The sequence below is a fragment of the Tetrao urogallus genome (assembly GCF_951394365.1).
Source record: "Tetrao urogallus genome assembly, chromosome: 8".
NCBI classification, from domain to species: Eukaryota; Metazoa; Chordata; class Aves; order Galliformes; family Phasianidae; genus Tetrao; species Tetrao urogallus.
This window is the reverse complement of record NC_136821.1, coordinates 31,730,109-31,756,933: the sequence shown is the minus strand read 5'-3', so window position 1 is coordinate 31,756,933 and position 26,825 is coordinate 31,730,109. Positions and strand designations below refer to the sequence as shown.

The 26,825-nt window shown below is 41.5% G+C and overlaps 2 protein-coding genes across 3 annotated transcripts; both read left to right on the top strand.

Annotated features, from left to right (window-relative positions):
• Positions 1-1,450: 1,450 nt before the first annotated feature.
• DUSP19 (dual specificity phosphatase 19) lies at positions 1,451-6,392 on the top strand (the record flags this gene model as incomplete). Its single annotated transcript, XM_079539300.1, has 4 exons — positions 1,451-1,670; positions 1,745-1,791; positions 2,946-3,098; positions 6,171-6,392. 4 exons carry the CDS (start codon positions 1,451-1,453, stop codon positions 6,390-6,392), a joined length of 642 nt encoding a protein of 213 aa, XP_079395426.1.
• Positions 6,393-8,103: 1,711 nt separating this feature from the next.
• Positions 8,104-14,551, top strand: NUP35 (nucleoporin 35). 2 transcript variants are annotated; one of them, XM_079538919.1, is made up of 8 exons: positions 8,104-8,274; positions 9,465-9,592; positions 11,202-11,262; positions 11,816-11,957; positions 12,333-12,402; positions 12,493-12,621; positions 13,990-14,154; positions 14,468-14,551. In XM_079538919.1, exons 1-8 carry the CDS (start codon positions 8,115-8,117, stop codon positions 14,543-14,545), a joined length of 933 nt encoding a protein of 310 aa, XP_079395045.1. In that variant the 5' UTR covers positions 8,104-8,114; the 3' UTR covers positions 14,546-14,551. The 2 variants fall into 2 exon arrangements, with proteins under 2 accessions (XP_079395045.1, XP_079395044.1); XM_079538918.1 differs by having other exon boundaries at positions 8,104-8,289.
• The last annotated feature ends 12,274 nt before the right edge of the window (positions 14,552-26,825 follow it).

Here is a 26,825-nt window from a genome sequence, read left to right as displayed (position 1 = left end):
GAACTGCAGTCTTCCTCAGGTGTCAAGGAACAATATGTAATCGTATTACTATCTTTTAGCCGTAGGAACCTTACGTGTCTGTAAGAGCTTAGCCTTGCAAGCTCTCAGATCCTGTACTTGCGTGGTGCAGAAGTCAATTATGAGGCAAATCCTAGAGCCCTGCTCCTCCAGAGGCAGGCTTCTGAGTCTGAACTATAAGCAAATACTTTGCCAAGTTGCCTGACAGAAGAGGCTCCCTGCACTCTTGCAGGATACTCTACAGCTCTTGGTCTTTCTCTGTTTCTCAAGGACAGCTGTAGCAAACCAATGCACCTTAAAATCGTATGCTGTCAAACAGCATTCACCTACTGCCTTTCAGCTGACCTACCTCATCAAAATTATCTACCAGGCCTTGGAAAAAAATAAAACTTAAGTCATTAATACTTTAAGGTAACCACTGTGTATAAACAATGGATATTAAGATGTTATAACCACAAGAAAGTTAGGCAAAATAGATTAGGACAATAAGGAGAATAAATGGAAAGCACCAGAAGAAGGGATCTCCAGAAGAGATCCTTCCCCACTGGTAGCCAGCTCTTAAACAGGTCTAGGAGGGGTCCAGGCTGCACCCCTTCCGGCAGCACAGGTGAATTGCCTTCACCTGTGCTCCTCTGGCTGACTCACAGCTTGCCTTAGGTGATCAGAGGTTCAGGCCGTAACTCAGCAGTTCCCATACACACTGTAAGCCACAACTCACTTTCAAGGAGGCTATTAAATACACATCTGTCGTGCAGGATTTTACAAAATCTCACGCTTGTATTTAGAAAGTACTTTCGGATGTAGAAAAGGATTGCTTTAAGTCACACGTAGCCTTCTGTCGGCATCTCTGCTCCGTGCTCCTGTCCCTACCCTGACCCTTCTCCTTGGCTTTATCTCCTGGTTTTGACTCTTGCTTTCCCAAACACAGCAGCATTCTGCCTTTCTCAGATAAACCTCATTTCATAACCGAATTCCTGTGAAATAATCGCCTCCGGCAGAGCCCAAAATAACTCACAGCGCTGCAGTCCCCAGCACTATCCTCCGCTTCTTGAACTGCATTTGTCGGCTTCCTTACCGGAGCTACAACGCCCGGCTCGGTTCTGTAGCTGCTTCTGGGGAAGGATGATTTCAGAGCCATCGCACGAATATTTAGGGATATTTTAACATCAGAGGGCACGGTGAGACGTAGTAATTCACAAGCCTTTATCCCACGAACCGACACGGAGGATGTCGCCGAGAAAAGGAGCGCCTTTAACGGCGCCCGCCTCCCTGAGCGCGACAAGGCGGGCAGCGCCTCTTCTACCGCCCGCCCCCTCAGGGCCGCGCCCGCCGCGCGGCCGCGCACCCAAGCGCCGCCCTCAGCGGGCCGGCAGCCTGCGGGGCCGCCTCGTGCGCGGGGCCAGGCGGCGGCGGGCAGCCGAGCGGCCGTGCCATGCACTCCCTCGCTCAGGAGATCAGGAATTTCTCTAAGGCCAACCTGCGGAAGCAGCGTACGCGGGTGACGACGCTGACGGGCCGGAGGATCATCGAGACGTGGCGGGGCGCCTGCCTGCAGGTGGAGGAGGAGGCGGAGGCGGTGCCCGGCGGCGGCTTCGTGCGGGACCTGAGCTGCGACCTGCAGGTCGGCGCCGCGCGGCCCTGGCTGCTGCTGGGTGAGTGAGCGAGGAGGGCGGCGGGGCCTCTCGGCGCCGCGGGGCCGCCGTGCGACGGGTTGCTCTCTCCTCAGGGTCGCAGGACGCCGCTCACGATCTGGAGACCCTCAGGAAGCATAAGGTAACGCCGCAGCGCGTCTGGCGTGCTGATTTGGCGCGGGTTTCGTTCTTCGAGACTGACATATTTTCGAGTGGCGTGAAGGGAAGTGGCAACGTCGTAGCTGCGTGTCTGAGGGCTCGGCGAGGAGCTGGGACGTGTCGCTGTTTGACGCGGCTGATTCCCCGCGTTGCCCTCAGTGCAGATGTCAGCTGAGCAGAGCCAGACGTGCGTGCCTGTGAGGCTGAGAGAGGGAAGGCTGCGGCTCCAAGGCCGTCCTCAGCACTGGTGCTTCTACCCGCCTCCATCAGAGTGAGGGGACAATAAGGCCTTTAGGACGTTCTGCAGGACGGGGAGTGCGCTACTCTGGTGGCTGTTGCAATCTAAACATCAGTTCCCTGTAAATGACAACAATGTAAGCCAGCCATGGCTTGAGCAGAGTAGAGGTGGTAGGAGGCCAGACTTAGTCTCTCCTACCAAGCACAGGTGTAGTTTACTCAGGGATCCTCGTGATCCAGTAAGCTGTGCAGGTACCTGAGCAGCACAAATGGGGGGCTGATGGGCGAGGGCAGGCTTAAAATTTGGGGAGTTACTGGATGATCTCTGCTCTCCCACCACTTCTCATTTTCCACCTGTATGCTGGCGATTCCCTTTGCTGCTTAAAGTCCTTCCTTCAGTCCACGTGTTTGGGTAAGCACAGATCTTTACATTTCCTCGTATTCATCCTGAGAGGGTAAAATAGAGCTTTTCAAGCACATGGTGTGTAGCAGGAATTTTAAAGCTCATTGTCCAGATTGTCTGACAGATCTCATGTCAGTGACCTTCCCTAGAGAGTAAGTCTTCCTCACCGTCATACTCAGCACTGAGGTGGTAACCATCACCTATCAACATATTATAGAATCAGAGAATGATTTGAGTTGGAAGGCACCCCTGAAGGCCTCCAGTCCAAGTCCTCCACAATGAATACCTACAGCTTGATTAGGCTGCCCTGAGCCTGATTCAGCTTGATCTTGAGTGAACTTGAAGAAAAGCACACCATAGATGGACATACATCTAAACAGTGTTGTTGTAGAAGTTACAATCTGTTTATGTCTGAAGAATAATATACCTTTGTTGCTGCTTATTTTGCTTGCTGTCTTCAGAATCTTTTTTTTTTTTTTTTTTTTTTTTTAACTTAGGTTACACATATTCTAAATGTAGCCTATGGAGTCCAAAATGCCTTCCTTAATGACTTCATATACAAGACCATATCTATATTGGATCTTCCAGAAACTGATATCACCTCCTATTTCCCAGAATGCTTTGAGTTTATTGAGAAAGCCAAAATCCAGGTACAGTATATCTATACAATATAACTATACAGTATGGTTATTTATTACCTCCTCTTAAATCTAAACAGCTGCCTCTGTCAAAAGCCGTGTATCCACATACAGTTATGTACCAAGACTATCAGAGAATGGGTTAGTAGCTTGGAGCCATCCAGTGATTTTAACTGCTGATAAAACCCTGAGAAGTCATCACACAGGGAGTAGGATGAGTGACCTGCGTTTGGGGGTTGGTTAGCTGCTTTACATGTAAAACCAAGAGGGATGACTCCTATTTGTTCAACTTGGCCTTACTGTTTAATTTATATCACTGGTAGCTTTGACACTATGACCTGACAACCAGACATTGTTATACATTATTTGACTATTTCTACCATATTCATTATTTACACAGTTTGAGATAAAAGAAGATAATCTTGCCCCAGTTGGCTTTGTGTCACACAATGTTCTTTCCTTCTCTCATATATCATTTACAAGCTATGTGATACACATTATCACTTAGTGACCTGCTCGAGGTTTCTTGTTACTGTTTCCACTTCATTTCTAAATGAGACTTGCCATTCATAACTCCACAAAGTTGATTTCTACCTCTGGTATTTATGTTCCAGTTACTATTTTGTAAACTAGGGAGTTCTCCTGCTTATTTCCTCCCCCCTCCACCTCCCATCAGTACTAGTGATTTCGTAATGAAGATCAGGTAGTGGAATAGGTGTTCTCTAAGATTAGTTCATGAAAAATATAAGTAATTAAAAACCACCTCACATTCTTCTCTGCATAATACCGTTGGCTATGTCAAGTCAACGTTAAAAGACCTTATGATGAGATGTATCATGAAGTGCTATTTTGTGTAAGTAATTACAAAGAGATGCTGCAGTTTCATCTCCTAAGGTGGGGGGCAAGGGATTTTCACTAATGAGAAAGTTTAGATGTATAAGAAATTGTAACCAGGACGTGGTTAACTTAGGAGAAACACTTACATTGAAGAAGTGAGAAAAGTGTGCACTGTATGAGTCCCTGGCAGTTATTGCTTGTAACAGGATTGAGTTTACTAACACTTGTTAACTGCTCGAGTCTGTAGACACTGTGGTACAAATGCTGATACTGGTCACCGCCTCTTTCTCTAGGCTGCAAATTAGCAGACAGATTTTCCATGACATGCTGGGTAACCAGTGTCAATAATATTGCTCGTACCTAATGCAAAATTAGTGCTAAAGTCACCTCTGTATAAACTAGCAATAGATTTTACCAAGGAAAAGTAAATGCGTTCAGTGTTATATTTGATTTAATATTATTGACATGTTTTCAAGTCTACTCTATGGAGTAAGTGTGAGAAGGAAAATGAACATGTTCCCAATGGACAGTGGGAAGGGGATGTGATTTCCACTGAAGAAGAAAAGAGGTAGTATTGTGATCAGTGAGGACTGTAAACTCAATTTCATACTTCATCTTGTAATTTAGGTTGGAGTATTTTTGGAGCAGGAATCATTTTACGCTCTGTGTATATCAATACAGCAGATAATTGGAACTTCCAGGTCTGCGTAAGTCATAAGGTTCCTGCAGCCCAGTTGTTCTTTTTTTTTTCTTCTTCTAAGTAAAAGGCCCATTTAATAATTTGTGCACGACAAGGACAGACAGAACAGACTACTAATGTCAAGAATATATTTGTGTAGTCTCAAATAACCGAGTGTGTTCTGTCACATTTCAGTATCTTTTATTTGACATCTGCAGTAGCCAATCTCAACAGCACCACCACTATCACTTGGCAAGCAGTTTGGATTGAGCCTTTGCCAGGCCAGAATCTGGTATACAAAAGTGACACTATCATAACACCTGGTAGTTGTAAAGCTGGCCTACACCACACTGAATTGTCTAGATGTCTTTGTGCCTAGTATTTTGTAAATGAAACTTACAATGTCTTTTTGAAGATTTATTCAGGTGTCTCAAGGGTTGTGTAGAAAGTGTTCAAGCAGGCTGAAAAATACTGATTTTTATATGTAATTCAAGATAAGCTTGAGTTTAACCACTAGGAGAAAGATTTGTGAATTCCTGGGAAGTTGAGTACAGATGGATACTTAATCCCCAAGTAAGGGGCCTTAGTTGAACCACCTGCACCAACAATTGTACTAGTCATACAATAGCGAAAAGGAGATTTATTGCAAGTCATATAATATTTTGTCTAATTTTTGTGTTCCTATCTGCAATTCTGCTTAACCAAGATTTAAATAAAGAACTCCAGAACACGAAATAAACATGCAATTAACATTACAGGATGTTCTAATACCTGCCTCTACGTCTAACTGTTTGCAATTGTAATGCTATAAGGGATGGAAAATATCACAATAATAGTAGGGTAACAAAGCCTCTAGCTACAGCAAATGAGAAAGAACCCAATGACAACTGGTAGGAGTACAGAAGGAAAGAAAAAAAGGAGCTTATTTAAAGAAGACCTCAGATACTTGGGGATCTCCAGAAAAATCCTCTTGCTTCCACTGCCAGCCCTTAAATGAGGTCTGGGAAGGGGTGGATCCTGGCTCCAGCCCTTCTGATCGCTCAGTGTATTGCACGCACCTGAGCTCCCCTGGGTTGGCCCTGCCTTCCCACCAGGTGCTCAGTCACTGCTTTAGGCCACGACTTAGCATTGCCACTACAGCTGCCTTTTTGTGTTTTTAACTTGGTAACAACAGACAGTCAATTTCCTTCCACGTTTCAAATAAAGTAAATTTTAAAGTTAGCGCCCAAGTAGATCAAGAGTCTTAGTGTCCCAACTGTCCATGATCTGGTGTTTATGTGAGGAAGCTACTGCAAGGTCTTGGAGAAGAGGACAGAGAATGCTTTTTAGTTCTGAAACATTAGTGAGGTGTGAAGTATTGGCTAATCATCAAGTGGCCTAGGCTAGAAAACTATTTAGTTTGGGGCTCACGTATCTGTGTTTGGAGGTATTTATTTATGTATATATTTGCTTTGAGCTAAGCAAGGAACTTTTACTAAATATATTATAAATCGAGTTTTTTAGCTATAGTTTTTTGTTTTTATCTACTTCATGAATGTCCTCACTAATGTTTCGTTTGTTTCTCAAAGGATGGCGTGGTCCTGGTCCACTGTAATGCAGGAGTCTCCCGTGCAGCAGCAATAGTCATCGGTTTTCTGATGAATTCAGAAAGACTGAGTTTTGCTTCAGCCTTTTCCTTGGTAAAAAGTGTAAGGCCTTCTATTTGTCCCAATCCTGGCTTCATGGAACAGCTTCACAAGTACCAAGAACAGAATATAAAGGCAAATGGAAGCATAAATGATCAGGACTGATGGAAAGGGAGAAGTGAAACAATCTGTTCTGACTATATAGTACCAGATGTTGGATGTACTTTAACCTCTTGTTTTGCAGTCCTCTTACAGGTGCACTTTAAAATCTTTCTCTGTGTATTTTTTTTTCTTATGTTCACCTTTACACTCCCATTTTTCAGCATCTGGTATAGAGGCCAAATGGTACTCGACTGACTTCACAGATGTTTTACCCAAGAGAAAGTTCTTCAGAGAGCAATGAAAAAAGATAGTTTTTCTTGCTGTAGCGAGGAAAGAGACAGAATGATTTTTTTTTTTTTAAATGAATCACCAGAGAATGCAGGCAATGCAGAGAGGAAATAAAAAGGTAACTGGGATTATAAAGTTGCCCCACTTACTTTCATGCTAGACCAAATCTTTACATGTTCTAGCTGGTTGTAACACCTGGATAAGGTGTTAATATAAGGAAGTAGCTCGATATTGGGTCTTACATCTATGGAAAAACCATAGAGGATTTTATTGAATGTTATGGGCTAGCCAGCCATTAAATATGTATAAAAAATAAAGCAGATAGAGTCCACTGATGGAAGTAACAAGGTGTAGGATGCTTTAATACCTCACTTCTTTCTCCTGTTTCCCATCAGGCAGCAAAGGGAAGTACACTAGCATGATGTTTTCAAAGTCCTAGGAAACAAGCTATCAGGGTTTTGCTGTTGATGGTTTTATAGATCATTTGGGAGCAGGTAGGTAGTCACAAACATTTTTCTAATCTCAAAACTCTCGCTTTAGTCCCCTCTACCAATGCCCCCTCGCTCCACTCCACGCAGTATAAAGAACACACATCATAGGATAGGAACTCGGTTTATTTTTTTGTCACCCTGCTGACAGATCTCAGACGAGGTTGTGTTGTAAGATAGCATGTTTAGGAAAGAAAAATACAAAATCTGTGACAAAGACTTTGTTGATAGCAGTATTTATGTGGCCTTTGTGCCTGTTCTAAGCGGTTGGATACATTAACTTTCAACACCAAATATAACGACCAAAATAAACGCTGTGTGTGTGAATAACTGGGGTTTTAAATGAAAAACATGTGAAATCTGGTTACTATTCCCTCGTCTTCATTTCCGAGGCGAACCGATCACTGCGTTTGCATTAGGACGCGTCCCTGGGACGCGACCCACATCCCAGCCCCGCAGGCGCCTCCATTAGCGCGGCGAGCGGAGTGGGCGGGCACAGCTCGCGCCACCCTGCGTCACAAGATGGCGGCGGCGGCGGAAGTGACGGCGGGAGGAAGTTCCGGTCTGTTTGAAAGCGCCCGGCGGAGCTGCTGCCGCCTCTTCCCGCCGCCCGCATGGCCGGCTTCGCCATGGATCCGCCTCCCGCAGGTGAAGCCGCGCCGCTTTTCGCGCCGCTGCGTCGCGCGCGCAGCGATCGGGCGCGTGCCGGGCCGTTGGGCGGCGCGGGGAACCTCAAGCGCTTGGCGCCGCTCGGCGCCCTCAGACACCCACGCGGGCCGTGGCGAGCTCGGCGGCCATGCGGGCCGCAGTTGCGAAATCGGCTAGGCGGCGATGAGGCGGGCGAGGGAGGGAGCCCGGGCTCGGCGGGGTTTCTTGCAAGTAGAAAGCACCCTTAAGGAAACCGCTGTGAGAAGCGGCGTGGCGCTGCTCGTTCTTCCATTCTTTTTATCGAACGGGCCGGAACTTCTCCTCACTGCTCCTTCCTTTCGTTATCCCAGGAGCGGAGCCCATGACGCTGGGTTCCCCCACGTCCCCCAAGCCGGGCGCCAGCGCTCAGTTCCTGCCTGGCTTCCTGATGGGCGACCTGCCCGCGCCCGTCACCCCGCAGCCGCGCGCCCTGAGCGGCCCTGCCGTGGGCACCATGGACGTGAGGTCTCCTCTGCTCGCAGGTCAGTGCTCTTCAGGTGCCGGAGAGTTGTCCCGAGCGTCGTGGCTGGGTTCGTCCTGCTGCTTTGCTTGGGTTCTGTCCTAAGCAGCTGTGTTATAACAGCACACCTGTGTTCAGTGGGGTTGGCTGGAGCTCTTCACCATGGATTTATGATTAATGAATGCTTTGTACTTCTCCCTTAAGTAGTTGTACTTCTCCCTTAAGTAGAAGCCTTGTAGGAAACTATAAATCGTCAAGTCATTGTGTTTTATTGCACTGAATTGTTACTGCCACAGAATATCAGCTATAGAAAAAGAGGGATGAGTAACGTAGTAACCAAAGTGTGTGGTTAGGGGAATGTCATTGGAGCTTAGGCTGTGAACTTTTAAAGAAGAGCTTTATGTAATGCGTTCTGACGGTTTGTGAATGTGTTACTCTGTTGAGAGAGGAGTACTGAAACTCCACTGAGCATCCCAAGGGACTTTTGAAAGGCTTAGCTGCCGTGTGTTTTGTGAGTGAGAACTGTTAGGTCAAACTGCTTTCTTTGGGATCAACACAATAAAGCGGTTCGAAGGTTTATCACCATTTTTTTAGTCAGTGTAATTGTTACATTGGCATTCTCACAGTTCAATATAAATATATGGGAATAATAATAAAGGAGATTAGCTGACTTCATCTTGTCCAAATTCATGCTAGTTCATGCTTTCAAGAGCTTATCTTTCTATTTAATGTAAAATTTCATGGAAAGGAAAGAAGTTTGTTCAGTGGGAATGCGATGGCATGGGCAATGTCTGTGCACGTTTTGATGTGGCTCTTTAGTACGTAATGTGCCTTCAAAGTCTTAAATGCTTTGCTTTTGCTTTTCTCTCTTAGAGAAGATTGTCTGGAACAGTTGAATTATGTTAATAATCTGCTTTAGAATGGGAAAATGTTGATATGGTCAAAACTGCTTAAAAAGAACAAGTGCACGTAGGATGTGTTTGGCATCCAGAGATCTCAAAGTTTTAGGTGGTAGTTCTCTAAGGAGACGTTTTCTGAAAAATATATGACATTCTTGCCTAAGATGTTCAAAGCTGAACAGTTTGGTCAGCTGTTTCGTAAGCTAATGAAATGACTAAGTATTTCATAGCTAAATACATTGTTAACTCTGACTGAAGAACAACTCGCAGAGGCTAAAGTTAAAAGCTTCCTTTCATTCTGTTTTAACTTCAGGTGGCTCTCCCCCACAGCCTGTAGTCCCTACACATAAAGATAAAAGTGGTGCTCCGCCAGTTAGAAGCATATATGATGAATTGTCTAGTCCTGGACTTGGATCTTCACCACTAACTTCAAGAAGAGCTGTAAGTGGTTTACGTACTGTCTTTTTTCTTAGCAGGCAAGGTCGGGTATCTTAGAACTTCAGTGAGCACTTTACAACAGTTATTGCAACTGAGTTAGCAAAGTGACTGGTGAGTCTTCTGATCATGCAGATATGCACTCCAGTCTTCTTGTGCGCTTGTTCCTGTGTCCTCTGAGAGCTTTGCTCATGGAACTACCTCTGATTTTTAAGGTATTTTTAAGAATGAGAAAATATGAATCGTGCCTCTGCTGTGCTTTGTATGTGGTAAACTCGGATTTGTTACAGCTTTTCATGTTCTTGTCAGTCTACGATGTTACTGTGTGGTCCAAATATGCTTTCCTTTTAGTAGCTGTAGTGGAAACACTAATCACAGCCTGAAGCAGTGATTGAGCACCTGATGAGAAAACAGGGCCAACCTAGGGGAGCTCAGGTGTAAGCAATGCACTGAGTGACTGGAAAGGGCTGGAGCCAGGATCCACCCCTTCCCAGACCTCATTTAGGGGTTGGCAGTGGAGGCGGGGGTAACTTTTACCAGAGATCCCTGCCTACCTGAGGTTTCCCAAAGGTAAGCAGCTCTTTTTCTTCTTTTCTGTACCCATGGCTGTTGCCTTTGGGCTCATTCTCATTTGCTGTAGCCAAAGACTTTGCAGCCCTGCTATTATCATCCCATTAGTGCAATACAGTAGGTAACAGCAACAATATTACCAAAACGTGAGGACATTTATACTGAGTAAAAGATCTGATCCAAACTTGGGCAGTGAGGTGGGGTTAATCTTGAAAGAGCAACAGAAAAACATTTCTAGAAGGTTATGCTGATAGGAAACTCCCCTGCTTACTGCAACTGAGCAGTCAAGTGTTAGTGGATATTTTTGTCAATGAACATCTATTGATGTAAAGAGAAGGCATTTTTCTGAATGAACAGATTTTATTAAATGTTGTCTTCTGAGAGGCTTATTCTGAAAGTTTTCCGAGGAGGAGATCCCCTACTGCTTAAAAATAATAATAATAATGGTAATGAACAGCTAACAGTTGGAATGCAGTTGGAATGCAGGTTGCTAGGCAAACAGGTGTTCCAGTTTGTTTGATCCTTTGAAGAAATGCCATCACTAAGGATAAAAACACAGTCAAATTGTTTCAAGAATTGAAAACTTTATATGAAGAAAATAACTACTTGAACAAATAGAACTTGACATTTGATTTCCTTAATTAAATATTGAAGTTACACTGATTAGTTTAGAGGGAAAGAAAGTAATGATGAGTACATGTAGGGGTATGCTCCATGATTTATGCATTTTCTAGAAGATGAAAATCAGATGCTGGAAATCTCTCATGCTGACATCCTTTCTGTTAAGATGCATGTAATGCGAATTGCTGGCTTACAGAAAGTCTTAGTAATCAGTTGCAAAAGCTAAAATGTAGTAGTTGAGATCTGCTGGGTGCTAGAATGTGTCAAGTAAAGTTATGTTCATGTCTGATATTGATCTAAAAGGTTAGAAGTAACTGACGGCAGACAATGTTACTGCCTGACGGTTAAGTCTGCCTGGAAAAGGTCTGTTCTGATCTGAGGAGTGTACCTATAAGTATTATTTACTTTCTGTATTTTGATGCAGGGCAGCTTTTCTTTAACCCAGAGCCCATTGGTTGGAAACATGCCATCAACTCCTGGAGCAGGTAGATGTCCCATCAAAATTCTGAATGTATTTTCTTACTACTTTTCTTAATAGACAATGTTCAAACTACATCAACTCCTTGCAAATTTGCAAAGGAGCTGCACCTGTTCTTTTAACTAGCTTTTCAAAAAAGTATGTGGATGTGAATAGAAAATACCTCTTGACTCGTACTGATAGAATTTCAATCAACTTCACTTGTTCCTCACTCAGCATCTCTTGCTCGAGAAGTGTCTGTATTTGAGCGAAGCTGCTGAGGTTGAAGGGTGGTTGTCCGTGTTGATAAGGCTTCCAATTTTCATGAACATGTGGCTTCTTGCTAAGCTTAATTCTGAGTGTCTGGCTTGCCTTTGATGTCTGCTGTGTGGGGCTAAGGGAGGAAACCTGCTAACTAGTTGGAGAACTGACAAAATCTGGACGGACTGAATGTTTTTTTGCAAATAAACCTCCTCTGCATTCTTCTGTGTACAAGTGAAATACTTAATACTGAATTTATTTTTCTCTGACTTGTCTTGCAAATGAGTATGTTAAATGGTTAAATCATTTTAACTTAACAGCTTCAAGTATGTTCAGTCCTGCAAGTATTGGGCAGCCTAGAAAGACTACTCTGTCTCCAGCTCAACTCGATCCTTTCTATACTCAGGGTGATTCCCTAACTTCAGAAGATCAACTTGACGACACGTGGGTAACTGTATTTGGGTAAGTGAATTTCTGAAATAGTTGAGAAACTGTGGGCAAGGTCTTAGCAATGTATGGAAACAAGTAGCGCTTGGGCACTGCTATTATTGGATGTTCCTAGGTCCTTCAGAAAGCACAACTGTGGTTAAAGGCAGCAGGTACCTGTTATTTTAATGAAAAAGCTTAAACTCTAAATGTACATTACTAAGTTAGAAAGGCACCATTCTACCATTCCATTTATGGCAGGTTAAAAATACGTACAAGTTATTCCTTTTAAAATGTTATTGAAGTACTGGTCTGTTCTGGATTTCTAGAAGCCCTGTGTGGAGTTGTATTCAATCACAGAAAATCTTACACAACTCATCATTTTTTGGGGGAATTTTTCTTCTCTTTCAGATTTCCCCAAGCATCTGCTTCCTATATCCTTCTACAGTTTGCTCAGTATGGAAACATATTAAAGCATGTGGTATGTCTTAGTCTGAAGCTTATTTCTGAAAACATTCTGGCTCATTCTTTAAAAAGGCTGAGTTAACAGTTGTTATTTAATCACATACAGATGTCCAACACAGGAAATTGGATGCATATTCGATATCAGTCTAAGCTTCAAGCCCGAAAAGCCCTAAGCAAAGATGGAAGAATTTTTGGTGAATCCATCATGATTGGTGTCAAACCTTGTATAGATAAAGTAAGTTAACAGCTGCTCTCTTTTAAATATAAGCACTCTGCCTTTGGGATTCCTCTTCATTTCCCCTACTCACTTTTTCTATTTGAATAATAGAGCATTGTAATTAAGTTAGATAAAATGTATTATATTCTATGTGAGTTTCTCTTAGTTATTTGATGAAATGCTGCTGAAGAGTATCACTAGGGATGCACTCTCTGAGGTATGGAAGCTGTAATGTGTAGAGTTATGTCGTCGTACATGATGTGAATTAAGATTATAACATCAGAGAACTGAGATATGTTTCCCAAAATGAAATTTGGTATTATTTATGTTGCTCTCATTTGTTTCTTGAATCTCTTGCCTCCTTTTTATGTGACTGCTTACCTGACTGACTCCTCAGTTTATTGTAGCAACTTAGGCTTATAAATTTGTTAGCAGCACGGTCCCGATTCTGTTCTTCAACTTGTACCATGGGAACACACATCCTGTTCTTGTAAGACTTAGGCATGGTTGTATTTGAGACTAATTTTTTAATAAACAGTTATTTTCTAGGCATTTCCAGTGCTCTTAGCACTGATTCCTGCAGCACTTTGTATTGAGTACAGTACACAGGCAGTTGAGTCATTCTTCTGTAGTTCACAGATTTTTATTTATTTATTTTTTTTAAGTCTCTTCTTATCCTAAGTGACAGTAAGGAGTAATACCAGCTTTAAAATGTAAACCCATCTCGAATAATGCTCTAGAAATGGAGCTTGAAATTACTTGGTGTTTTATCAGTTTGAAACATTGCTTATGCAGGTTCAAATTCAGAAACAAAAGAACTTTAGTGCCCCTTTCCTTCATGGGCTTCTGATCTCTTTTCTTACCTCGCCTACTATCTTGCTGTTCAGTGTCATTGACCGAGTTGCCTGTAACCCTGTACGTAATCATCTAAGACAAGGAATTCACTGGCATCCCGTCTCTTAGTTGCTTTTGAATTCTTACTGTGTCTTTGGGTAGTGTTCACTTTAAAATACGAATAAATACATCCATAATCATCTGTGTTTTGGGGGCAAGAGACTTGTGGAGATGAAAATGTCAAGCGACTTCTGTAGCTTCCCGGCACTGAAAAAAGTTGCTTCTCCAGGCTTGCTGCAAGTTTTGCCATGTTTTGACTTCTCCATACTGTTTCAAACTTGTCTATTGATTGTTTACTAATCATCAGACTATGAGCTTCCACTAGTTCTCAGTGGCATAATGCACCTTTTGCACCCTGTATTAAGTAGGTACTTGAGTGTAATCATTGCTTTCTATGGGATATGACTATGTTTATGAATTGGAGATAAACTTCTGAAGATTTAAATAGTGCTTTTTAGTATTGGCTTACGTTACTTCAATCCTCTTTTTAAGAGTGTGATGGACAACTTTGAAAGAAGCTCTGCATCCTCAATGTCTTCAGTTTTCACTCCACCTTCAAAAACTGTAAGCACACCAGTACAACCTGCAAGTACTACAAAGATTTCTACTATGAGACCTCTTGCAACAGCATACAAAGCTTCCACTAGTGACTACCAGGTATTTTAAGGGAAACAAGCGTGTGTTTTTGTGTAATCTTCTGTTAAGAGTGTGAGGCTGGGCGCACGTGAACTTTAATGTGACCTTAGCCTTTTTTCTCCTGTTATCACTGATAAAGATGTGGTTTATGTGCACAGGCTTACAAAATCATTTAATAGATTTATTTACTTTTCAGAGGTTGAGGGCTTGTTCTGAAACTTCAAGATACTTTGTCAAAATACAGTAATGTATAGGAGAAGTGTGGTTTTTTAACATTAACCCTTGTGTGAACTAATTCTTTTTTTCTTCCTTCTTTTTTCCCCCTGTTTTCTAGGTGGTTTCTGACAGACAAACGCCTAAGAAGGATGAAAGCATTGTATCTAAAGCAATGGAATATGTGTTTGGCTGGTAATTGGCAATAAGAAGTAACACACTAAGTTGGTCAGGGTTGGAAATCTGCTGCTGGCGTCAGTGGTTAGTTGTATAACTACTAGTGTCAGTATTTTAATTTATATCACCTTCAGTGATGCCTTCATGCCTTCAGTGATTTCAGCAGACATGTAGCTTGCACTTTAAATGATTGCAATATACACATGGTTTTAAAAACTGCATCAGTGTAAATAAGTGTTTTTTTTCCTGTTTGTGCTCTGATTGCATGATTGTAGAAAAAAATACGAGCACTGACTTGGCTTCTATGATGACTTCATGTGAATTGCTTCCCAGTAAAGATGATGGGCTACTTGCAGGAAGAACACTATGTATAGCAGGCTTGCAGGGACTGTTCTTAATATGTGATTTTAATTTTCTCATTTGGATTCATTGCTGTTCTAAAACTATCTTTGGCATCCTGTTCTAAATGTCATAGTGACTTTTTAACGGTTTTATTAATAAAGCTAAGTAAAGTTTTTCTAGGTTGTTTTTTACGCAAGTATGAGTTCTGCTAGGAAATACTGTTTGTGTCACTCTTGAAGAAGTAGATGCTGCCTGATCTTTTTAGAAGTCTTTGCAGAGCAGATGCTGCTGACTATTGCTGAAGTACCAACCTCTGTTAAAACTAATTAAGGTGCAAGTTTTGTTGTAAGAATATACGGTTTAAATATTGGTATGTAAGTTACTTTCATGGGTGTTTTATGGCAGTGCACTCGATAATAATTATCAGTTTGTAGCCCTCCACGCTGCAGAACATGGAGCTAAAGTAGCTGAATAGAAAAATGCAGCATTGGTGACCAGAGCTACTTTTGTTTTGGGATGCTTCGATGAATTCCTCCTAAGGCACTGGTTTAATGACATTATTTGTATTTGACACTTAGCCCATCTTGAAGTTGTTTTTATAGAATCATAGAGTGGCTTGTGTTGGAAGGGACCTTAATGATCATTCAGTTCCAGCTCCCCTGCTGTGGGCAGGGTTGCCACCCGCTAGGTCAGGCTGCCCTGGTCCCATCCTACCTGGCCTTGAGCACAGTGAACACATCCAGTGATGGGGCATCTACAACTTCTCTTGGCAGCCTATGTCAGTGTTTCACCACTCTGAAAGAAAAAATTCTTCTTAATATCTAATCTAATTCAACCCTCTTTTAGTTTAAAGCCATTCCTTCTTGTCCTATCCCTATCTACCTGTGTGAAAAGTGTGTCTTCCTCCTGTTTATAATCTAATATTGTAAGGCCACAATGAGGTCTCCCTGGAACCTACTCCAGACTGAACAAGGCCAGCTCTTCAGCTGTTTTTCATAAGAGAAGTGCTGTAGCCTGCTGCTGAACTCGGTGGCTCTTCTCTGGACTTGCTCCAACAGCTCCACGTCTTGTAATTGGGGACCCTGGTCCTGGATGTAGTACTGCAGATAGGACCTCATGAGAGCAGAGGATCACCTCCCTTGACCTGCTGGCTGCCCCTCTTTTGATGTCACCCAGGATGCAGTTACCTTCCAGGCTGCAAGTGCACACAACTAACTCACGTCTAGCTTTTTGTCCACTGGGATCCTCGAGTCTTCAGCAGGGCTGCCTTAAGGAGTTCTCTCAATCTGTATACGTACCTGGGATTGCCCTGACTTAGGTGTACAGTACCTTGTGCTTGGCTTTGTTGCATCTCCTTAGTTCTGTTGGCCTGCTTCGCAAGCTTGTTCAGGCGGCTTTGGACAGTGTTACTTTCTTCTGTTGTATCAACTGCATCACTGCGCTTAATGTCTGCAAACTCGCTGAGGATACACTTATCCCACTGTCTCAGTCATTCATTAAATGCTAAGGAGCACCAGTTGCAAGACATACCTGGGTGGCACTGCTTTTCACCAGCCTCCAACTGGGTTTAGATCTGTTGACAATAACTCTGACAGCATCCAACCAGTTCTTTACCCAACAAACAGTTCAGCCTTCAAATCTGTATCTCCAATTTAAAGATAAGAATGTGATGAGGAACCATGTCTGGATAGTTGACATCAAGTCTGGATAGATGACATCAGTTGCCCTTCTTTTGTCCACGGATGCCGTTATTCCATCATTGAAGGCCACACGGTTGGTTGTAGATGTGCTCGTGGTAGAACCATGCTGGCTGTCTCGTATCACCTGTTTGCCTTGCACGTGCCTCAACACCATTTCCAGGAGGACCTGTTCAATGAACAGAGTTCAGCTCTCGGGTAACTGTTGATCCAGTGAGCACACAGTCTTTGAGATGGCTTGTCCCTCTTCCACTTGGAAAGAGAGTATTTTGAATTTCTGTGATTTTTAGAATGTTTTATTATTTTAAAACTTTTTTTTTTTAATATAATTCTGTGGTTGTTCTAGGGGTAGGTCTTTCAGTTTGTGCTGGCAGTGAACTCAAAGTGAGGTTCTAGTTGCACCTGATTGTCATGTTGCATCACACTGCGATATCTCAGTGTTCATCCGCTGCTCTTTTGGGATGAAATTGTTTGGTAAGGTGAGTCCCAAAGCATGCTGATGTACCTCAGATGCTAAGAGGCATGTAGTTTACAGGGTTAAGCTAGAGATAGTCGTGAGTAAAATCCACAAACCAGGAGCACTATTAGCACTTCCCGCAGTTGGGCTTTATGGCTTACATGAGCTGACTTGATATACTTTGCCTGTGCTCCTTATGGCTGGGAGTGGTTGTGAAAGGAGAGAAAAAATAGCTGGAAGCTTGTAATGCAAAAGCACCAGTGCTTCTGCATAAGGTTTATGAATCCTGAAGAAAATATACAGAGGCAAGTTGGCATTCGTTAGTTTAATAGAAAGTGTTTTGGGGGTAGCTGGCTAGTCAGTCTCTGCCAAGTTCTCAGTCCCAGTGGTGGCTGGCTGTGGCAGTGTGTCTGCCCTGAGATGAACCAAGCAGTTACTGGTAGTGGCAGATGGGCAAGATGTCTGCTAACCCCCCTTAGTATCATGGCCATAAGTAACAGCTAGAGACAATAAGGCATTGTCATTGTTTCAGCGTAGTCAAGGTCATTAACAGAAAGCAAGGATTCTTAGTTACAGCTACAGACGTTTCTCACAAACAAGTTTCTTCCAGGTGCATACAAAACACAGAGGCCATTTACTTGCTTTCCCAAGCTAACACCTGTTGGGGTAACGATCTGCATTTTTGCACACACATGCTGAATGGCTGTGTATAGTGGAAATAAATACTAAGTCACAGCTTGAAACAGTGATTGAGCACCTGGTGGGAAGGCAGGGCCCAGCCAGGGGAACTCAGGTGCAGGCAATGTAGTGAGTGACCAGAAGGGCTGGAGCCTGGGTCCACCCCTTCCTAGACCTCATTTAAGAGTTGGCAGTGGAGCAGGAGATTCTTTCTGGAGATCCCTGCTTTCCAAAGGTAGGTAGATTCTTCCTTTTGTTTCTGTGCCCATAGCTGTTGCATTTGAGCAAGTTCTTTCTTGCTACAGATGAGGACTTTACTGCGGTGCTGTTACTGCTGAGCTTTCCGTTGTGTTAGACCATGTTCATCTGATGTGGTGATAGCCTTGTGAAAACTACTTTATCATAGAAAGAACTAATGCAATTTCTCCTTCAGTCTTTCTGCAGTGGGGAGAACCTGAATCAGATTTGTATCAGGTTAAAAGAATGGTGATGTGCTGAAGCAGAGAATAGGATGGATGTCTGTGATTAGTGTGTGTAATTCACTTTGCTCTAGAAGTAATAAACAGAAGGAGAAAACTGATATTTATGTAGAAACGGATAACAACTATGTCCTTGTGGACAGTAGCATTACTAACTTCTCTTCAAATGGCTTTTGTATGGTAGAAGCCTCCACTTCATATGTTGGCTTAGTGTAATGCAGTAGATAAACCCTTATATCTCTGATTTGGGCTTTATATGAGGACGTAGCAGTGCCACACTGCAGAAACCACAACACGGTTTTGTTGCAGTGTGTTCTTGAGAGGTCTGCATTGTTTACATGAATGTACGGAGGCCATGTGTGATGAAAGGGCAGGTGATACAAAAGTACATGTGTGAAGATTCTGAAACACGTGGGCTATCTTCAAGAAAACTTGTTCAGGGTTGGCTGCTGTTGGTTGGTAGCATTGCTTTTAAAAATCCAGTTCTTCCTGTTTCCCTATCTGTCTGCTGCCTGGTGAAGGTTCTCTTCTAGCTGTAGCTAAATGTGATTTACAATAAAGCCAAAGCTAAGGACTTCAACTACTCGCATGTAACATTCACAGAGTTCAGTTCTGGTTTTAATTGTCTTCCGTCTCACAAGCCCCGTAGTTGTGTCATTAGGATTGTGGCTTTAGTTTAAAACAAAATTGAAATAAGCACTTGCTTTCTGTTCTGCCTCAATTGCAAGGAATTACAAGTTACTTGTGAATCTAATCCACTTCTTGTTATCTAAATAGAATAAATACAACAAATCTAAGGATTTGTTAATTGTTTCTGTGGTCGTGTCCTTATTAACTATTTATGGTTTGGTTTTGTAACAAATAGAGTCTTTTTCATCCCCTTTTCATATCACCCCTCTTCAATCTAGATGTCTTGTAATTTTGAAATTGAGAGACGTTTATTTGGGTAATAAGTCTGCGATGATGTAGAATGAAGATAAAATGTTGGAGTCGGTCACAGCTGCCTCTTTAATTTAAACTCTTTCAAACTATAGGTGTCTACCTCCATCTTGTGGCAGCTCGTCAGAACTTCAATAGTAGGTGTAAGTGAATGAGCTATGGTTTTGTAATAGCGCATGGGCTAGGCAATGATTTCATAGTAGAAGAAAGGATTTGCTTCTAAGTTTACTATATACATAATTTACTATGTTTAGGGGTAATTCAGACTTATAATATCTGCTTCAAAAGAATGATTCTTTAAAATCTTAATGGTACTTAGTTATCTTGTTATTTGGAGACAGATAAAATGAAGAAATTGTACTTTTGCAGAAAATAACAAAATCCTTCTTGTGCTTTGTTGTTTTTTTTTTTTTTTGTAGTAGGTATGTGTATGAAAATAAAAACTTGCATCATGTATGATTTGATAGGGACAACTGGACCAGAGATGGAGCTGCAGAAATGCGCTGCTTAAATGCGTTTTTAAAGAACTAAACTGTTCAATTGTTAAGTAAGTGAGAACTAACTAATTTGGGTTGCAGGTAGCTTAGAGTCAGGATTGGGTTTACTAAATTTCAGACTGCGTGCGAGAAGGCATTGGGGTAAGTGTTATAATGTTTTGTGATAACATCAGTCTTGGGGCAACTTTGTGGTGATGCTGCAATGCTGCTTTTTTAATTGTTTGGATGAGTGTAAGAAGTGTTCTTCTAATGAAGTACGAGTCACAGTGAGTATTAAGGTGTAAGCAGTACTGACTGCTAAATACCTCTTAATGTTCATAAATGAGGGTTCAGCCTCCTAAGAGGAATAAAAAACAGCTATACATTAAGTAATGAGCTGGAAATTGTCAACAGCTTGATGGAAAGTTGGTGAATTTACCTTTCCAAGTGATTGCATAATTGACAGGTAATATAAGGAGCTTATTGGTAGTAAGAGCAGGTGCAGTGAAAGTGATCCCAAAAACTTGGGTCTGTGCAGACAAAGCACTGTTTTCTGTCAGTCCTTTTGTTCATAAAGGTAGATATTTTGTTGATTAGAAACAGCACAGAAAAGTTGAGATTTGCATTGAACAGTTTGTGTTTTATTTTGTTCAGTTTTTTATTACATCCTATTTTGGTGTATCTTAGAAATACAAACTTCTGGAAATGTTTTTTGTTGTAGGAATGAATGTAATTTACGGTAGGAAACAAAAGGGAACTTTTTCCAGCAGTGTTTTTCTTCGTTGCTATGTGTACTTCAGCTTCCTAATTACCATCTTGTCTAGCTGCCTTTGGTCACCTGTATGTTCTCCGTGCATCTGCCCCTTGGATTATGTTTAAAAAAAACATTAAATACCTTTTTTTCTTGAAGACCACTGCCAACCTCTGTGGTATTAAGAAGGCAACAGTGAAAACCTGAAGCGAGGGTAACCTGATAGATGGGTTCCAGAGATATATATAAAATGTAGTGTGGGTTATGTTGTTAATTTTTATGGGTTTTTTATTCTGAAACTTAAGTATCATCTAGATTGGTTATCAGATAAGATGCTGTAGCAGAGTATTTTAACGGATTTGAAGTTTTTTTGAGTGCTAGTACGCTATATTGCCAAATGGTCCTTGTCCCTTTGCCAAAACTGCTGGCAATTAAGCATGGAGCTGGCTTGGAATAGTCATGATTGTAACATTGGGTATCGTGTTGAAACACGGAAATGATTTTATTAAGTTGTTTAGATCTTTAATACATTAATAGCGTATGTTGGTCATTTAACTACTGTCAGTTTCCAATCTAATGCTTAAAAAATATTTAGCAATCCTGCAGAACTCAATCCTTGCTTCCATGAAGTTGTGAGTATGGTTAAGGTTTGGAGATGACAGGTTTGGTCTTAACTATCAAACTATAATGAGAACTTGCTCTTCAAAAGCAAGCAAGCAGAAAAAGGACTGCTGCGATATGTTTTGCTTCTCTTGCACGTGTCTCTTAGCTGGCAAGTACTTGGGCTTACTAGGCTTTCCTGGTAAGCGGGCTCAGCTCTCTCTGAAGTGAACAAATTGCATTTGTTAACCCTGTGCGATTGATCCCCGGAAGCACCACCAGGGATGAGAGTGTACTGCTGACTCGAGTGAAGGCCTACAAGATTTTCGAAGCATGCAGCGTAAGTGCGTGTCGGGTGATGTTTCAGTAGATGAAATGCTTTTAAAATTACCCATTGTAGGATAATGTAATAGGCTATTGATTTCAAGTGCCACGATTTCTTTCTTTGACTTGTACTCGTGAACGTATGGAGACGTTGATTTGCAGATTGAAAGTGGTCAAATGAAAACTGCACAGAGATCTGTTCCACATACAGATTTGATAAATGTAATGGTAATTATGTGATTGTTTTCAAATGGATACGTTATTAACAATGGAGTTCTCAAGTCTTGAGCAGCATAGGCTTCATTTTTGCTGATGGTAAAGTGGAGAAGACATTGGCTGTTATTTCTATGCACCTATTTAGTCATGCTGGGTTTTCTAGCACATGCACTTCTCTCTTCAAGTGGGAACTGTCAAAAAGTTTTAGTCCTAAGGATTCTGGATGTCCCGTCCCTGGAGACTTTCAAGGTGAGTCAGGATCAGGCTCTGGGCAACCTGATGTAGGTGTGGTGTCCTTATTCACTGCAGGGGAGTTGGACTAGATGGCCTTTAGAGGTCCCTTTTAACTCCAAGGATGTTCTGATTCAAAGTGGACTGTAGAAGTGGGACGGGGTGAGAACAGATCTTGGCTTACTCATCTTTCTAAAAATCATGTTAGAAACAGACGTTTGCTTGTAATTTCAGTTACTTTAAATGTGTGTTAAATTATTTTCTTAGGGAGACAACTGGCTTAGTGGATATATAATAAGTGCTATATTAGTATTTTAGTGGAGTAAATGATGTTAATGACTGTGTTTTTATCTCTGCAGATTTGCTCTCTAGGAGACTTGAAATGCTTTTTGCAGCTATTTATAGAGTTGCCACTGGGTAACATCTTGATAGATGTGGAATGGGTGCATGTTGCAGCTTATTAATTGTCTCTGTGCAGTGGGGGTAATTGGTATTCTGTGAAATGAAAACACATTTACTGGGTAGATAAATTACAACTGCAATAGCATGTCAAAATGCGCTATGGGAGCAGCTGCATAACTTCTTTGTTTCAAGAAGGGTTGTGGCAGGTGACTCAGGAGATGGGCGTGTAATGAACCTTCAGAAGTATTGTGTGTACACCAGATATTCAGGGTACTGTCAACAGAATATATAATGTGACAACAAAGAATCACACAGAATCACCCGGGTTGGAAGGGACCTCAAGGATCATGTAGTTCCAACCCCCCTGCCTAGCAGGGCCACCAAACATACACATTTAGATCAGGTTGCCCAGGACCCCGTCCAACCTGGCCTTGAACACGTCCAAGGACGGGGCATCCACAACCTCCCTGGGCAGCCCGTTCCAGGGCCTAACCACTCTCCTTGTAAAGAACTTCCCCCAACATCCAACCTAAATCTTCCCTCCTTCAACTTGCATCCATTTCCCCTAGTCCTGCTATTGTCAGCCCTTTCAAAGAGTTTACTCCCCTCCTGGGTGTAGGTTCCCTTCAGATGTTGATAGGCTGCAATGAGGTCAAGTAAAACTGTTTCTTCAAAAACAAAAAACAGTTTTGAAGGATGAGTTTGAAAAAGGGTTTGGGAAACTTCTCTACTGTGCAGATACCATAGAGCTACTTGAAAGTTGAAGTATTGCTAGCCCACATTTTGGTATCTTCAATTTCTAATGCATTTGGAAAGTTTAAAGCTCCAGCTTAGTTTTAATTTAGCGAAACTGTAGGAATGGTGCTCTTTTCTCCAAACCTCGCATGACAAATTGAGATTACATAACTTTGTCTTTTGCTTTTCGGTCTACCACAGCATGAAGGAAGTAAGAAATGCGGCGCAGGAGTATTTCCCGATATTCTTTCTCTGCCTTTTATTTTTTGTGTGTGTGCATTTGAAGTAGTGTGATAAAAATTGTCATCTCTATTTGTGGAAGGACTGCCACCTCTGTACCATTTGAAGTGGCAACTGCATGAAGCACAGTTGACCTAGCAACGGTGTAAATGCCTGTAGGGAAAGAAGCGCACAGTGTTACCATACCTAGCATGTTTTAGTGTAGCATTGTGTGCCAGCTCTTTACTTGCTGGATGAAGGATTTCTTTTTGGCAGTTGGAAGTGGTTTTGTGGGTATCATTCTTTGACCATCTGCAGCTGCTAACATTTGAGTCCCTATAGGATGGACTGAGTTAACTGTGCGCATTGTTTGTGTGTCTTTGGACAGGAAAGAAATTCTGTGTAGGGATTTGATACCACGATCTCTTAAATTCTGTTAATCTTTTTTTTTTCTCCCTCCTCTGTAAAAAGTTCTATATTGTGAACTGGGAGAGGTCAGTTCCACTGAAGTCTGTGCCATTCTTTGCTAGAAATCTGACAGAAGTGAGATAATCCTATTGCTGTTTAAACATATATCTGCTATTTTAGCCTACTGAAGTTTGAGTTACCAGTGTAAATAACACCTGGCAGTCGCTATTGGCTTTGGGTCAAATATTCCTGCTGAATGTCCCTGTAAGATGGTGGAGATTGCTTGTATTTATATGTATGTTTACATAAAATCACAGAAGTGTGGTAAACGCAGTAAACTTAATCTTAAACAAAACGTATTTATTGCAAGTAGTGCATGGATTTCTGGTAAGACTGATTGATGTGATTGTTTACTGATACTGCAATTCCATATTCCATAATTCCAATACTGAAATTCCAGTTAGAGTATTTTGTGATTGCTCTTTCAAGGCACGTAACAGACAAAATCATCTCATGTCAACTGTAAATCTCAAGACTTGCAATACTATATTTAGCATCGTGTGTTTTTTATCATTAGTATGTCTTCTTCAAACTTATTTTTCGAAGTGATTGGCAATCTTAAAATAGAAATTTCCAGTTCTGTAATGGTAGGACTTAGTGAATGGCCAGCATATTTAATGCAGCATGTATTTACTATTGACATCAAACAGAGTTCCGTAGAAGCTGTGTAAGTTTGTATGCAACTTGAAAACTAGCAGAAGAAGGCCTTGTTTTCAGTACTGCCTTGGCACTAATTGGGGTGGAAAAGCTTGCTTTGGTACACAGAGACCAGTTGAGAATTTGTATGCTAAAACCAGGCAATTTGTGGTTGTGTTTTACTTTTTCCTTGCCTAGCACTTTGGCAGTTATAAAAAAAAGTTGCGTGGTCTTTACTGTGATTGCTTTAAATTACTGGCAAAGTGCTTAAAATGTGATGGCCTTGGAAGCTTTAGGTTGCTTTAAAAGTATATGCTTATCGAGTTTCTCTGTTAAGTGGAAATCTTGCTATTGTAATTCAGTCAGTCTGTAAGCCAAAGATCTCCTCTTGTATTTGCTGGAGATTGTCCTCAGCAGCAATTCTTGGAATCGTCTGATGAGTCTCAAGTGCTTCATGGGTGTCTGGGGCCCGCTGGAACACAGCTGTTGTTTTGGCGTCTGTGCTCTCTTACTGTCTTTCTTTAGACTCCTGTTTTTGTGATAGTGGCTCTCCTAAGCACTGCATCAACATTTGATAAGCGGTAGGTTCTGCCCTGCGCAATGTGCAGCCTGGAAACATGGGATTGATGGAAATGTATAAAGCATTTATATAACATGTTTATAAACATACGTTTATACATTTACCTGTATGGCTTTCAGTCGATCCATTTCTTTATCTGTAAAGCGAAAGATGAAATTACTAATTCCAGGTTATGCACTAGATGTGAAGTAGCATAACGCATATAGTCCAGAGTTTGTCTTAGCACTGCAGTGGTTTTTTTCCTGTGTTCCTTACATCACTATGGAACTATCAAATTTGTTTAGGACACCTCAGTGCCGGTTAGTGGCTGCTAGAAAACTTAATGTTATATCACCTTTTTAGCTGCATAAGTATGCAGAGATGGAAGTGCCTGCTTCCCTCTTTTTGTAGCCAGGAAGGCAAACTTGTTGAGAGAGGCAGAAAAAATGCGCTCTTGAAATATATTTTACCTGGCCAACTTAAAATGCTATAGAGTTTCTTGTCAGCTACAAGCTAAGAGCTGCTTACAGGCAGTGTCACTGCAATGCAGTGTAGAGTAACAGAGGAGGATGGTCATAGCAAAGGGGATTTGGTGTGTCAGAGCAGCTCCAGATATTCAGTACATTAAGGTTAAGTGCTACTCTTATGCAAAAACAATAGACATCTTTTAATAAAACAGAAAATAAGATCTCTTGCACAGGAGAATTAAAACTGCTTCCATATTTGAGGTATTAATGATTTATGCAAGTGAGAGGAAAGAAAGCTTGCTGTCTCCCCATTACTGGGGTTTTGTTGATTAGAAATTTACGCACCCAAGTTGCCCCGAAAAAATAGTACGTATCCCAATAGTTGCATTAGAGATGTATTTTGCAAGTGTAGACTTGGTGGGAATATTTGGTGGGTTGAGATGTCAGTGACAAATACAAGTGAGAAGTTAGTAATATTTTCTTTATTTCTTTATTCCGTTTTTAGTCATCTGGATGAACTACTGTGTATATTTTTTTCCCAAGGATAAGGAGTGTATGCTTTGCAGTAAGAGAGAATCTCTTAACTATACTCTATAAAAACCAAGAGTGAATGATTAGGGTTTCTGAAGTGATTGCTCCTATGACTTCTGCCTGGATTTCAACTGGTCTTTCTTCCGGCAGCTTGGTTTTGGATGAAGACCTTGGCAAAAAGACTCCCAGGTTGGGAAAGAACTTTCTGAAATGTGGAGGTAAAAGAAAAAAAGGCATTAGGATTTAAGACACCAGTTTTTGTTTGGGTAATCTTACTACACTTGCATGTTTTTTGGTCAGACAAATTAGTTTTGCTTCTGCCCACTAGAAATCAGAGTGAGAAATGGATGTTGCTTTGTGAGTGACATGGATTCAGAAGTCTAATTCACAGCACTCTAAAAATTACTTTATCGACTTTGATATTTAGGCCCTATTAATAGCAGTGATGTTAGATTGATTTTGAACTGCATGCCCTATGTCATACACAAGAGAGAAGAAATTGAATCAGATAATCAAGACTGTCATGGTTTTTTAAGAAAATAGATGGCTGTGGGAGTGGTAATTAGGGTCTCTGCTGTTGTATTGAAACGAACAAACTTTTTTCCCAAAATTGGGCATGTCATCTAAATGGTGAGCATATATCCATACCATTTACAGTGTGGTTAGCAATGCTGTTTATATTGCCAACGCCCGATGAAAAAATTCTAAGCTCTTGTTTTGTTTCTGCATCACCACTGAGGGCTCTTGAAACTGAATTCTTTTATCAACTGAATGCTTTCGTAGAGTTAGAGTTGCAATATGCTAAAACAAATGTTGAAGGAAAGTAATGGGCTCTCACCTTACACGTTGTGTCAAGCTGACTTCAAACAAAAAGAGTCAACGTGCTCGGAGGTTATTGTTTGATAACTATTTTGTTATTAGTGAACTTTGGAAGCTTTCATTATATTGCACGTGATGGAAACGATAAATTTATGATGTTATGTTGAAAAGTGAAATATACTCATAGCCCAAATGACAAGTGAGGTATTTGATTAATTCATAGTCAATTGTAGTTTTTAATCATATTCTAATCATAATCATAATCATTCTTTGTCA

Excerpts from the sequence above, each read along its gene's own strand:
- NUP35 (XM_079538918.1), top strand. The coding sequence starts at position 8,115 with ATGACGCTGGGTTCCCCCACGTCCCCCAAGCCGGGCGCCAGCGCTCAG. Across the intron at positions 11,263-11,815 it reads GCCATCAACTCCTGGAGCAG|CTTCAAGTATGTTCAGTCCT; the intron begins GTAGATGTCCCA and ends TTAACTTAACAG. Across the intron at positions 12,403-12,492 it reads GAAACATATTAAAGCATGTG|ATGTCCAACACAGGAAATTG; the intron begins GTATGTCTTAGT and ends AATCACATACAG.